The 14,705-nt window shown below is 39.2% G+C and overlaps 2 protein-coding genes across 3 annotated transcripts; both read right to left on the bottom strand.

Annotated features, from left to right (window-relative positions):
* Nucleotides 1-7,681: 7,681 nt before the first annotated feature.
* On the bottom strand, nucleotides 7,682-9,162 carry LOC131006899 (basic leucine zipper 23-like). Of its 2 annotated transcripts, none has more exons than XM_057934047.1 (2): nucleotides 8,908-9,162; nucleotides 7,682-8,432 (listed from the first exon to the last, which is right to left on the bottom strand). In XM_057934047.1, exon 2 carries the CDS (start codon nucleotides 8,338-8,340, stop codon nucleotides 7,819-7,821), a length of 522 nt encoding a protein of 173 aa, XP_057790030.1. In that variant the 5' UTR covers nucleotides 8,341-8,432; nucleotides 8,908-9,162; the 3' UTR covers nucleotides 7,682-7,818. The 2 variants fall into 2 exon arrangements, with proteins under 2 accessions (XP_057790030.1, XP_057790031.1); XM_057934048.1 differs by having other exon boundaries at nucleotides 8,680-9,151.
* A 1,655-nt stretch (nucleotides 9,163-10,817) lies between these two features.
* On the bottom strand, nucleotides 10,818-13,016 carry LOC131006895 (serine/threonine-protein kinase-like protein At3g51990). Its single transcript, XM_057934043.1, has one exon. It carries the CDS (start codon nucleotides 12,399-12,401, stop codon nucleotides 11,052-11,054), a length of 1,350 nt encoding a protein of 449 aa, XP_057790026.1. The 5' UTR covers nucleotides 12,402-13,016; the 3' UTR covers nucleotides 10,818-11,051.
* Nucleotides 13,017-14,705: the final 1,689 nt, after the last annotated feature.

Below are 14,705 nucleotides of genomic sequence, written 5' to 3' on the forward strand. Positions count from 1 at the left end.
AGCATCTTAGAGATCTTCTTGAGTGAAGGCTCTTCAAGGAGCAGTTGCAGATAAGCTTTCTCCCAATTATATGGTCCTTCCTTAAGTAGAGCAGCCAAAATGTTTTTCTGACTTTGAGAAGCTTAATTATGTGCTCCTGTTATTCTTATCCAGCATATGTGAAAGTTTTTAGTAGTAAAGGCGATCACAGAAGAGACATGGTGACCGTCGGCATTGATCTCTTGATTAGTATAGAAATTTTGTACATGAGATTTCAACAGAAAAAGTGGTTCCGTCTGAACAAAATCCATCCAACCATGTCGTTGAAGAATAGCAATGGCCTTTTCGTATCCTGGCTGAGTTTGAAAGCTTGACATGTGAAGGGCGGCGTCATAGTGTACAGATTTGTTGTCGCAAGAGACTTTCGGTGCCATTGTTTTGAGAGAGATGAGCAGTAATTTCCTGACAATTGAAAATTTCTCACAGAAGAGTGCTGTTGAATCTAATGTTAGAGGTAGATAAAAATTCGAAAAGTGGAGGTGTTTCTCGAGACCATCTATTTAGAGACCTTTGCGTTCATTGACGAATATGAACAGTTTGATTTGAGACGTGTTGACATGACATTGGCGGTTCAGTTTAACGCGCCACAAGTGTATTGAATAAAATTTTAAATACGCAATTAAAGGAATGCATGCAAGTAAAGTTTAATAATTAAAAAGGTCTAAGTCACAATAGGAAGGGAAATATATCAAGTCTAAATCCTAGAAATTTTTGTACAAAATCTTCCAGTCGACTGATCATCTTGAGAGAATATAGATTAAGTCGATTAAGTCCCATTCCCCCTTAATAGGTGAGGGTGAATTTAAATCTATTCAAAATATGTCAGGATCCAAACAGAATGGAGGAATTATCTTTTGAATAGATATTTGATAATTACCTCAGAGAAATCAGAAATAAGTTAAATATAAATACAGAGAATATAATAAGAATATTTCCGAACAATCTTAGTAAGAATTAATAAAAGGTCTGCTAATGAGAAAATTAGCGAGAAAATTTTAACTACGGAAGTTGAAAAGATTTTGTAATAAGATCAGTGCGTTGTTGATCGTGTTTTAGAGTAGAAATTGATAAAGTTTCATGTCCGCATTAAATACATATTCAGAAAGTGCCTAAAAAGTCGGGATTTGCAATAATGCGCTGATGTAAGCAAGAAACTTAGGCAACAAGATAAATTATCATTGTTCGGACATTATCAGAAATACATCATTAATTAAACTGAAATGGAAAAGCAGATTTGGTATATCTTTTCAGTTCCTCAACAATCATTTTCCTACTAAATCAGTAAATCACAAGAATACAACTGATTATAGAGACATATGCAAGTATTACATAATCAGATTACATTCTAACATTGGTGTGAAATACTTACTAGTCGACTAATCCTTGTAATAAGTCGATGTCAACATTTCAGTTATATTGAAATTGTCTGCTCTCCCTTGACTGTTGACTCAAGTCTTTAGTTGACATATCTTCAGTAGGGGAACTTCAATTGACTGAACTCCAGTTGACTATGCTTCAGTCAACAGCTCCAGTAAAGTTCTTCAGTGGACGAGCGACTTCAGAGGATGGTGAACACCAGCTTCCAGTGGCTTCGTCTTCAGCTTTGGTTGAAGAATTCTAGGCTTCAGTTTGATGGAGTTCATGATGCAGAGGTTGTGGAGAAAGATTCTTTGAATTGATGCAGTATTTTCCACATTCTGAGTTCCCGAGCTCAGTTCCTCTGATTTATCTGCTGTTGATGAAGTCTGTTTGTTCTTCCACGGTTGACTTCTTCATCTTCTTCAGCAGATCCTTTGGTGATTCATTCATTTTTAGAATGAATATGTGTGAAGCATTTGGAAATACCAATCTGATGAGAGTCCCGCCTTGACATGAATGATGTTGAGAACCTTCCTCGATGGCATACTTCACACTCTTGCCTTCTTCTGGGAGACTATCGAATGTAGTCCTTCTTTTTGTTGATGTTTGGTAAGGTCGCTGATCGTCAGAATTCAGAAGGTTAAGGCGGATGGTTTCCAAATCCACACTCCACAAGAGCACTGCATTACTCATGTTGACGATGCGGGTATCAGTTTCAGTTGCAAGAGGATTCAGCTTTGTCGTTCCTTGTCTGAAACTGATACTTCATGTGTTGTTGGTAGTCTGAGTCTCCAAAGTGCCCCTTTCGAGCTTCCTTTCCAAGGTTGACTTTGAATCAGCTCGATGCGTCGTTGAAGAGGAGACCATCCCTTGTCACACAATGTGTGGAAGTTCTTGAGAGGGGAACTTCAACATCTCATGTAAATCGATGAGGACATCAGCAAGAAAGATGTCCTGCATCAATTATTTCGTGGCAGAACAGGGATGACGTATATTATGAGAACTAGACGCGTAAGAGAGATGAGTACGAGACGATGACAACCCTCTTAAGATAGGATCTAGTTCAGTAAGAACTAGTACAAAGCAGTCTGTTCTTGCAAACAACCTGCTCTGATACCAATTGTTGGGTCCTTAAGGGTTACGAAGCTGGTGTATGGGGGGGAATACACCAGTTAGCTAATTTTATAGTTTTAAAACATTTAAAGCTTCTTTGAAAAACACACTCTCATAAACTGAAAGCAGTCTTGACTGATAGTGAAGAAAAGACGACACAAAATTTCAGTCAAGGGGTTTCAAGTTTATGAGTGATCACTAGACTGTGATAGATGATGGTGTAGTTGAAAACAAAGATCAATACACTATTGATCTTATTTAAAACTTCAGTCTAGTGAGTTAAAGAAGATAGGTGTTACTGATCTCACAGATAAATCAAGGATTAGTCAGTTCGATCAGTAACATACGCAGGGGAAAAACGATCTTTTGTAAAATAGCCTTTTTGAAGGTTGGGTTGTCAGTTTACATAATTCTCTCTTTAAATTTACAAGTTTCAGTTGAACTAGAGATTAAGAATTTAAAGAGAAGTAACAACTGAAAACAATAAAGAACACTGAGAATTTTACATGGTTCGAATAGACATCCTACATCCACGGTCAGCTGGTTAGACTGACAACCACTAGGCTTGTGCTTACGGGTCCATAGTAAACCTTACAACTGAAACAACCATTTCAGTGCCAGCACTTTGTGTTGGACTTCTCGTCTCTTTTCTCAATCTCGCAAGTTCACTAAGACTTCACTCGTCTTGCTTGTGGGGGCTGAGAACTCTTCGAGTCAAAACAACAGTCTACAACTCTAACTCTGAAACACTCTTTTCGCTCTGTTGAAAAAGGAGTTTGTACTACCAACTAGATTACAGAGAACAGGCTTTCTGTAATCGACATCTAGGCTTAGGATTTACAAGGAATTACCTAGAGGTTCTAAGAGAATATATGTAATCAGATAACTGATTTTTGGCTTGGTGTATTATCTTCTTCGATTCATACTAAGGAGTAGTATGAGTGGGCTGAACTGCGAGTTTGGCAGAGGTTCAGCAAGATGTGCTTGAATCGGTGAAGATTGAACTTGGACGTTGAACCTATTTATAGGCAGAGTCTTGAATAGATCCGTTGGTGGAGATTGTCTTCAGGATTCTACCGTTGTGGGATAATATTTATTTTGGGCTCAAGTCTTCAATCTTCTGATCTCCTTGAGTTTGAATGAAGTAAAGTCTTCTTTCTTGGAGATGGTGTTGCCGATCGATGTGACACAGCAGGAGAGGCTTTATGTTAGGAAGGACGATCTCAAATCTTCGGAATTTAATGATTTTGTCTTTAGCATTAATTGCGCCAAGTACAGTGGTTGACTACTTTAGCTTCTTGAGGAAGGGACTGATGCTTTTCTTAAGTATCAGTCAGAGAGTATGTAGTCTTCAGTGTCGTTCCTTTAGTTGGCTCTGTTGATCATGCATCTTCAATTTTTTGCTTCAGTTAACATCCTTCTTTCTTCAGTCTGGTGCCTTCAGATAACATCTTCAGTCTTTGCCGCTTTAGTCTAAACTAGTGGGGATTAAAACACTTAAGTCCATAAGAGAAATACAAATTGGAAAGGCTTTCTAATAGTTTTGGTATCATCAAAACTAGGAGGTTGGATATATCTTTTGGTGTCCCAACAGACGGAACGGCAGTCGATTTACAATTCTCGACAGAATGACTAATTTACCGACAAAATTTTGATGATTGATGCTAGGAAAACTTACTGTGCAATTATTGACGTTATCTCTGACGGGCGTTCCGATGGCACGGTTACCGACAAACCTTGTTCCGTCGGTAGTATATTTAATTTTTAATATTTAAATTTTAAAATTAAAGGGGGAGATAAACAAAAATTCACCAACGTCACTGTCCCTCAACGAGCTATAAAAAACGGGAATACATGGTCAGCTTCTTCCTCGATTTTTCATAAAGTTACCCTTCAATATTTTACCCAATTTTTTGCATCTCCTTCAGAAAAAATCAAATCTTCCCCTTCGATTCCCAATCACCGCAACCGGCCCATATCCTCCGCCTTGCGTCGTCTCCTTGTTGTCCAAAGTCGTCACCACCTTCAATTGTCACTTGTACCAGAGCTGCGCCTCTAAAATTTGGCCGCCTGTGATTTTCTACGCCTTGGACATGCGCTGCCGCCGCCGTGAAGAACCACCACCGTACCGGGCTCATTGAAGATCAACCACGCGCAGAGTCGAACAGGCTTCAATTGGAATCCCACTCCTGACACTGTTAAGAAGGCGTACTTTGAAGAATTCAAGGTACTAATGTAAATTTATTCAAATTGTTTCACAATCATACATTAGTGTTTGTAGATGTATTGTTGGGAACCTTGTGGAATATCCTAATCATTGTTTTGATGATACCAAAATTCATAGGTCGTAATTGTAATAGACTAGAATTGTTTTGAACTCAAGTGTTAGAGTTCGTTTCTAGTTTAGCCTGCGGTTCCGAAGACTGAAGACTGAAGAATGAAGGACTGAAGACTGAAGACTGAAGATACTAACTGAAGTATTAGTTGAAGAATCAGTTAGAAACTGATTACTTAATGCGTGCCACAGACTGATACTATAGTCAAGTATCAGTTGAACATTCTTCCTCGGACTGATCTTCCAACGTTCAAAGGAAGCCACGTACTCACAAAGTACAGCCGCATTAAATGCAGAGATCTCAAGATCTTATCTCTGCAGAGGTCATTTTTCCTATTTGGTGGCTACTTTATCAGAGACGTCACATCTCCTGTCCCTCAAGAGAGCCGTTTCCACCAGACAATGAACCTCGAAGATTGAAGCCTCAGCCCAAATTCGAATTGCTCTCCAACGGAAGAAATCTTGAGGACGTGCTACGCCAACGGATCTATTCAAGAGTTCTCCTACAAATAGCGCTCGAGGATCACTTCAACCTTCACCGATTCAACGACATAAGCTGAAGCTCTGCCAAAATTGCTACTCAGCCTAAAGCTTAACCTCCCCAAAGCTTGAATTGAAGAAGAGAATTCCAAAGCCAAAATCAGTCACTGCTGATTACATACATTCTCTTAGACCTTAGGCAAACCTCTGTTTACCCAGAAGCCAAGGTCAAACTTGCTACAAAGAACTTGTTCTTTGCAGTATAGTTGGCACCCGTTCAAACCTCCTTTCCAAAAGAAAGATTTGAGTGTTTTGAGTGATTCGGAGTTCAGAAAGGTTTTCTAACTCTGAGAGTCTTAGCGCGGGTTGTGCTAAGCAAGAGAAATCCGACACGAGTGAAGTTTGGGTACTGAAGAAGGGTTTTCTTCAGTGGTACGGTTGTGTGCACCCGGCAAGCACACAGTTTGGTTTGCAGTGCACCTGTTAAGCACTTGCGGAGTGGATTGTTGGTCTGATCAACCGACCGTGGATGTAGGAAAGGGTTTTTCCGAACCACGTAAAAGTCTCTGTGTTGTTTACAGCTTTCAGTTTTACATTCCTATTTGTGTTGTTTCAATTGATAAACTGAATACTGATTAACGGCAAAGAGAAACCTAAGACCAACAACGTGCTCAACCGAGGCTATTGCAAAACTAAGTTTAATTTCCGCTGCGTATGATATCAGTCTGACTGATCTATCTTTTGATAGTCAGGAAGAGTGTTATCATCTCTGTTTTAGCAAACTCGACTGAAGCCCATAAGTGCATCAGTTAAGTTCCAGTAACTTAACTGATAACTCCTTACTAAAGAGCTTTCAGTATCAGTCGTCAACCCTGTTTGGTCAAAACTGTTTTCAGTCAACAGGTGTCTTTGTTTACGTGTAAAGTTTCGTTTAGATCTCTATCTTGAGATCCCTCTGATTGAGGAAAAAGAAAAATAGCCCATAGGTGTATTCCCCCCCCCCCCATACACCTATTCAAGACCCTCAGGACCTAACATGTATTTTCTTTTGTTGTTTAAATAGAAGCATTTCATATGGGATGAGGCTATCGAGGAGGATCTCCACAAGGCATGGTTATAGGTTGCTACACAGAGGTACATAGATTTTATCTATGACATCAAGGAATAAAAGGACAATCCAGAAAATGGGCGACCTCCTTTTATTCATGAGACTAGGTGTGGCCTGCTTGGCTTGCCTACTGGGACTCTGATGAAGTCAAACCCATATCAGAGATATCGAAGAAGTGTAGGATGTCTGAGCCTGTAGGTCCCGGATCCGAACAAGTGAAGCACAAGGGAGGTTCAAAGTCTATTGTTCAGTATGCTAAAGAATTGGTACGTTGAAATTGTATTCCTGTTATTCTTTTCATTGACATGCATATATGTTTTGTTGTATTAATGGATTGTGAACATACTTATATGAAACTTTGTGATAGGTTGTCGATAACTTTGTGTATTGAGAGTATTATTATTATATCTTTTATAGAATACCGACATAATATTTTCCGTCGGCAAATATGACGTTCAAAAATAGCAACGGAACAAATTTCGTCGGTAATACCGACGAACTCGACCACCGACGACTCCATAGGTGACAAGGAAATAACGCCGGCATTGTCATAGGATCACCGATGTCTTTTCTGTCGCCGTTTTCATTGATAATATAGCGACAGACATGTATTCCGTCGAAATTCGAAATATCGACTAGGGTAACGACAACCAATGATCGACGCCAGTGAACCATCAGTGATTGAGAATACCTATGAAAAATGTTTACTTATTAAGGAAAATTTTTGTCGGTATCCGATCAATTTGTTGTAGTGTTATAAATAAGAAAGCTTAAGACATATCTTTCTTTACAAATACAGATGCAACGTTGTTCAAAATATTTATACTCGTCTATATTTTCTTAATTAATACAATATATACACAATGATTTCAATAAAAATAGTCATAACTTGTTAGAATGAGAATTGATGTGATTAAGTCGGTACTTAGTGTTAAATATGATAGTGGTAATTCATGAATAACTATTCAAACTTATGTTAGAATCCTAAAGAGGGGAAAATTTCACCAATTAATTGAAAGGCGATTATTCATGCATTGCAAATAGTTTATTTAACACTATATATTAGCTTGTTCGTTAATCTCATTTCTGAAGAAAGTAATCATTCTCACTACTATAACATCACATTTTCTTAGTTTTTTGTTACACACTAAACTAAATGACAGTTTTTTTTACTGAAACGCACACAGTGGCTCCCAAAAATCAGATAAAGATCAAAATGCAAATGCCACACACAACACACATTCACAAGCAACAATCGAAGCCGAGCATCCCCACTTGAGTAATGGAAGTCCAGAGACATAAACACAAGACGAGTAAGATAAATACTTGAATCTAAACAAGATAGAGTGATTGCACGACTCATGAAACGCAAACTGCACATGCTCTACTCTCTAACCATACAAAGCTTTTCAGGATAGATGAGGCTGCAGCCCAAGTCTCCTCCCGCCTGCGAGGGCAACTCATCGTCAATTCTCCCTCGTATGCCAAGCAAGAGGCTCCTAAGCCTCAAGATCTCTGCTTCAAGAAAGGGCTGCCTCTGCAACTTCCCCATCAAAACCTGGTTCATAAGCCTCAACCTCTTAGCTTCCTCCTCCAAATGAGCAGCTTCTGCCTTCTTCTTCTCCCTATACTTCCTAACAGCCTCCCGGTTCCCCGAAGCCCTCCTCGGCCTAGATTTCTCGTTTGCAACATCTTCGGGTGGAATCACACGAGTGTGTGCGTGGTAACATGTGTGAGTGTGTGCAGCATCCCGGCCGGGCGGGTTGCAAGTGTGAGTGTGGCTGCAGCTTTCTGAATTCCTCAACAAATCATCAAGAAACGAATCCGATGAGACCGATGCTTGCAAATTACTTGAACAATCCGAATTTGGGCGTATTGTAACCTCAATCTCCCCATCATCATCCATGTTTTTTGTATCAAGTAGGATGGATTCTTCTTCACCAACTTCCAATTTTTCACAAACTCAATCCAAATTTTTGGAGCTAATTTTCCTCAAACCTTCATCAATCAAGAAACCTTCCGGTCATCCAAAATAACCATTGTTTTCGCTAACATATATGCGTCATTCATCATAAAGAAAATTCCAAAAAAATATGAGAATTCAAGAATGAATCGATATCACCTACCATACCAGGATTTGATTAGCTATATAGAGCAGAAAGTAAGCCAAATCAATCAAAAATAAATACTATCAATTATCACACTAATAAATGGAGTAATAAATAGAAAAAAATCTTTGCTTTACCAGTTAAATTAAAGAGAAGCCCACATAAGGAAATCAGCGGCTGAAGACAAAATTCGACCTTATAGGCAAAGATTATACAACTTTTACTGATCTTTTCAATGGTGAAGGGAATCAGAATTTTAGTGGGACAAATACAGAATACCGAAACGATATTAGTCTTGCCTATTTAAAGCTATAAATTATAAACTACCATAATCTGGAGCTCAGAGGTGAGTTTGTGTGTCTTACCTGAAAAGCTAAAATCAAGACTTACATCGCTGTAGATTTATTTGATTTGAGGAAGCATGATTCATTCAAGAAAGCCCTTTTTCATGGTTTTTTGTTTCAGTTTTCAAAAATGTTTTATCTTTTTTTTTACACACAAAATGTGAAAGTCCACACTTAATTTTGAGTGTGAAAGCAGCAGCTAGACTTATTATTCGCGATGACATATTGATACGTGTAGCGCTCGCTCTTTGTGAGATTCTATTTCGTTCTGTGCTATTTTTTGAAACTTGCATGTCCAAATTCCATTGGATTAGTTCTAGCCGAAGTAGAGAATATAAAAAAGGAAAAAAATACTAGAAGGTTTGGTTCCAGTTTGATCCTTTGTTTTTATTAACAGCACACCCACCCGTGTGACCGTGTCCATACACGAAAATTATCGAAATAAAATTATACTATTATTAATAAATAAATATAAATATCAAATATAAGAGTGGATTTTGAGAAGAGTAGAAATTTAAAATATCCTAATAATGTCCTATCTTATAAATTGAAGCATTCTATGCCCTAAAGTCTATCTTACCTCTACATGTCAACATCAATTTTTATTTTTTCAATAAAAAACATTGATGTTGATCAAATTTGATGGAAATTATAACTTGTGAATTAATTTTAAATTCTGATCAAATTGGGAAGCATGTCAATTGGACATTATTTGAAATTAAATTCTTACTCTTCTTAATTTGTATGTATAGTGTGACCGAGCGTGTGTATGTATATATTTTTGAAATTAAATTAAATTCTTACTCTTCTTAGTTTGTATGCATAATGTGACCGAGCGATTTTTGACCGAGCATGTGTATGTATATATTTTTGAAATTAAATTCGTACTCTTCTTATTCATGACATAAACTCTTGATAAGTTTTGACAGAGCATGTGCATATACTTTCCGATAATATAACCGATTAAATTATGATTCCAATATATATTTATATATTTTCCAATACAACCCACCTCTTATATCACCAATCAATTAAATTTGAATGATTTCTAATATATTTACGTTGTCCAAGAATCGTCTTCATCTAAAGGTGAATCTTTTTTTAAAATAAAGATTTCTTTGGTGATAGGCATAAAGCCTAATAAGAAAGAAACTCATGCATGATAAAGCCGACGCATATCCTATCGGCTGGAGAAAGAAAAGAAAAGAAAAAAAAAACTAATTCATATATCATTATATTCTTTTACTATTGAAGACTAAATATTCAAAATATTCACATCTTCAAGACATTGAGCGTGGGTTTATTTGAAGTAATTTAACGGTGAGAGAGAGAGATGAAGGAAGAACTTCATGCATCATTCACGCGAGAGACAAACTAAATCGAGAAAAGTCCATGGCATCTTCATCATCACAGGTCTTTCTTTTTTTTAATTATATTGTTTAATTATTGAATTAGTATTGGTTGGAGAATTACACATGCTACATTTTAGTTGAAAGTATGAACAAGCCCATACACATGCAGCATAATGTAACGACTTTTCTAGAAAAGAAACACTTGCTACTCATGTTTGCTAATGTATTTGAACAACCATCTCCAGAAACTAACCGTAAAATATTCATACAGAATTAATAGTACCACAAATTCGATAAGAAAATATAAATGAAAATGTTGAGAATCTTTCTCTGTTAGGTACAATTTGTGCATAGTCATAGGCATATTTGGGGCAACAATGACCTTCCTCACAACTTCCCTTTAAAATGTAAATATGAAGTGCTTTTCTGCTATGCCATGCTTATTTCCTCTACTAATCAGCTCTTAAAAAAGATTTACGTATGCAGGTAATGGTAAAGCTATTTCATCATAGTGATCCAATAAAACCTAGATACACAACCATCTATGTAAGATTGTTCCCTACAAACTTCAAACTGGGATGATACAAACACAGAAAATTATTCATCATCAGCAGCAAATAATGAACATCACTCACGGCTAATGCACCAGTGGTGCACCAGGATATACACTTGAATTTATAATTGTAAACACAAAGCTATTCAATCAAATGCCATCTACAATCTACAACAATATGGAGATGCTAGAGAAAACTTACATCCCCGAGCTTTGCTCAGTTTTCAATCGGCTCTACTTCTTCTTCTTATGTTTGCAGTTCACTGATTTGCCATTATGGAATGTATGGCATCTCTATCGTTGCCAAGAACCATTGAGCGAAGACTACTCCTCCCTACGAACCTACCACTTTCAAACCTCAAACTCGACACTCTTTTCTTGGATCCGGGCTTAGATTCACCATCCTCCTCAACAAGAAACCTAGACTCGCCACCAGGCCCGGACATCAATTCCATCAAATTGCTCCGGACCCCCAAGTCCGAGTGCACTCTCCGTGGGGTTGACAACGGCGTTCCAAATTCATCAACACCACCCTTGGAAGTCACCCGATCATTTCTTGATGGTGTTTGCACCGGCTTACCAACAGTATCCACCATCAAACAAGGATTAGCAATGCCATTCCAGGAATGGAGTGGGACTAATCTACTCAACTCGCTCAAACACTGAACCACCTCCTTCATCGAGGGCCTCCTCTCCCTACAAGACCTCACACATTTGGCAGCCACCACGGCCAATGTGGAGGCGTCCTTGGGTGGCACAACCCTAGGATCATACACAGACAGCAGTTTCCCCCTCCTAATCAAGGGTATAGCCCAATCCACAATCGAAGGGGGCGAATAGGCAACATCAATGGCCTTCCTCCCACTAATAATCTCAAGAAGCAATATCCCAAAACTAAAGACATCAGTTTTGGTACTCAAATTATCAGGAGTTACATAGCCAGGATCCAAATACCCCATTGTCCCTGCAGGTGGAGTTGATTTTAACCTAGAATCATCCACACACCTCAAAGCCAGCCCGAAATCCCCCAATCTCGCATTGAAGTTTCTATCAATCAAAACATTAGCAGATTTAATATCTCTATGAATTACAGGCGGATTCAAAGAATGCAACACATCGACAGCTTTTGCGATCTGCAAAGCCAGTTTTATCCTCCTCCCCCAAGTGGGAGGCCGTGAATTGGAATGCAAAACATCATAAAGTGTACCGTTGCTCATGAACTCCACCACCAAGAGCCGATCTTGGGAGCCGTTTTTGGTGAAGCCAACAAGATTGACTAATCTCGGGCTCTGCAGCTTCGACAAGATGTCGATTTCGTTGTCGAATTCCGAAGGGTTTTCGGAAATCGGAGCGGCGGCTCTGGAGGGCTTCTTGATGGCGACGAGGCGGCCGCCGCGGAGGACGCCTTTGTAGACGAGGCCGTGGCTACCCCTGCCCAGCAGCTTCGCCGCGGAGAAGTTGTTAGTGGCCAATTCGAGATCTTTGTAGTTGAATTCTTGGATTTTGATGGGTTTTTCCTTTACTGAGGCGTAAGGGGAGGATGTTGCTGAAGCAAGGTGGGAATCGGTGATGGAGATGGATGATTCCGCTTTACATGAGAGATAACCCATCGCGATTCCTTCAATTACTGAGTGATGTTGAGTTCCAGCATATATGGTTATGGGTTGCTTGCTTTGCTTGCGCGGTGTGTGGGGAGAGGGAGAGAGATAGCTGGTAGGTGCTGTGGAACTGTAGATTGTAATTGCAGCCAAGAGGAGGAGAGAGAGAGAGAGAGTTGACTAGAATGGATAATGGCAAAGACTAATGATTTGGAGTATGAAATTAGTGCTCAAGAATCAACAAAACTTCAATATAAATGTTCATCTCTCTCTCTCTCTAAGCAAAAGAGGCATCATCATATCTGAAAAAGGCAGTGGTAATGTAAAACACAAGTTTATATAAGCAGCTAAAAAACAAAGTCTATTGTGGACCAGATTAGAAGGAAATAACAAAATATTAGCTTCTTCAATCGTATTTACTATTTTGAGGATTGAAAATAATTAGAGTTCGATTGTTGGATGTATAAGATGAGATCTTTATTTCTATATCACTAAAAGGTCATAAAACATTAGGAACGAGACTTGGTTAGATCATAGGTCCCTACAAGTTGTAGGGAAGGAAGAAAACAGAAATATTTAACTTAATTTTGAAGGGATAAAAACTTGTAAAATGGAACTATGTTTGTTGATTCAATCAAAGTAACTGCGTTTTAAAGGAATTATTAATTTTCAATGCTTAAATGAGGACCAGTTGATTTTGCACACGAAATGAGTCGAGTTCCCAATTTTATGTTGAATTTGATATGCGCTACCAAAAAAAATATAGATATTAAATTTTCTTGTTGCGTGACATTCGTACGAAATAACGAACTGCAATAATAGATGAATGAACAGTAGCGTAAATATTTGTGTAGGTTATCAAATGTTAATGTCCTCTTCGACAATTTCTTAGGATCCACTATCAGTACTTCAATAGCCGTTTAATTTATAGGATTGAATATTTTTATTTTTAAGAATATATTTTTCTTTAATCTTATTTTTTAATATAATATGAATCAAGTAAAACTAGTTTAAATGATAAAAAAAATGCTCTCTTCGTCCCACCAATTTAGTATTCTTTTATTTTTCACACATATTAAGAAAATGCAATTAATCTTCTTTATTACTCAACTCAAGAATTATGTTTTTTTGGGTAAATATCACTTTAAACCTCAAACTATTTTCTCACTATCAATTATATCCTGAACTATCGAAAATAATTTTTTAAACCTTGAACTATCAATTTTGTATTAATTGCATCAAAATACCTGACATTTTTTCAAAATTTGGTTTTTTGACAATCTTTTTAATTGTAGCAAAAATTTCATCCACATTTCAATTTATTGCAATGTCCGTCCGGGGAAAATTTTCGGCCAAATTAAATGTGAGGTGGCAGCCGGAATGCTGACATGGCATAAAAAATGCCAAATCACACCCACATACTCATCCCACGTCACTCTTCCCCTTCCCCCCTCCCACGACCCCCAAATTTCAGCGGCTCTGAAATCGCCGCAACAATTCCCTCCCATCGTCTCAGCCACGTCTGCCGCTTCATCTCCATCTTCCTCACGCACTCATTCCGTTCTCGCCAGATCGACAGACAACTCCCAAGTGAGCCTCCACAACCCCCAAATTTCACCACCTCTGTCGGCTAGGCCAAAACTCCTCAATCGATCGAAAATTTCCAAATCAGAAAATCATCTCCAATTTCTGGCAGCAAGGCCGAAAATTTTCGGCAGATATAGGGCACTTCGTGGAGCCCTTCAACCCCATCGCGACGGTCCAGGTGGATCTAGAGTGGATCATCGGTGGATCTGGGGTGGATCATCGGCGGAGAGGCGGAGGAAGTAGCGCGGAAGGCGGAGGAAGTTGGATCTGGGGTGGATCATCGGCGGAGAGGCAGAGGAAGTGGCGCGGAGAGGCGGAGGAAGTTGGATCTGGGGTGGATCATCGGCAGCAAGGCCGAAAATTTCCGGCAGATCTAGGACAGATATAGGGCACTACGTGGAGCCCTTCAACCCCATCGCGACAGATCTGGGGTGGATCATCGGCAGAGAGGCGGAGGAAGTGGCGCGGCGGGAGGTGGGAGAAGCGGCGGCGGACTGTAACCAGCAGTGGCATCTTCTAGAGCCAACACCAGCGGCCTCGGAGGGGTGGAGAGTTCGACGGCCGGAGAAGACGCGGCGGCTCTGGGGTGGAGGAAGGGGAGGGGGAGGGGTCTGCGGGGAAGAGAGAGAACCGACGGGGAGAGGGGAAAGGGGATGGGGGAAGAGAGAGAGAGAGTGACGTGGGATGAATGTATGTGGGTGTGATTTGGCATTTTTTATGCCACGTCAG

Source organism: Salvia miltiorrhiza, chromosome 1 (genome assembly GCF_028751815.1).
Source record: "Salvia miltiorrhiza cultivar Shanhuang (shh) chromosome 1, IMPLAD_Smil_shh, whole genome shotgun sequence".
NCBI classification, from domain to species: domain Eukaryota; kingdom Viridiplantae; phylum Streptophyta; class Magnoliopsida; order Lamiales; family Lamiaceae; genus Salvia; species Salvia miltiorrhiza.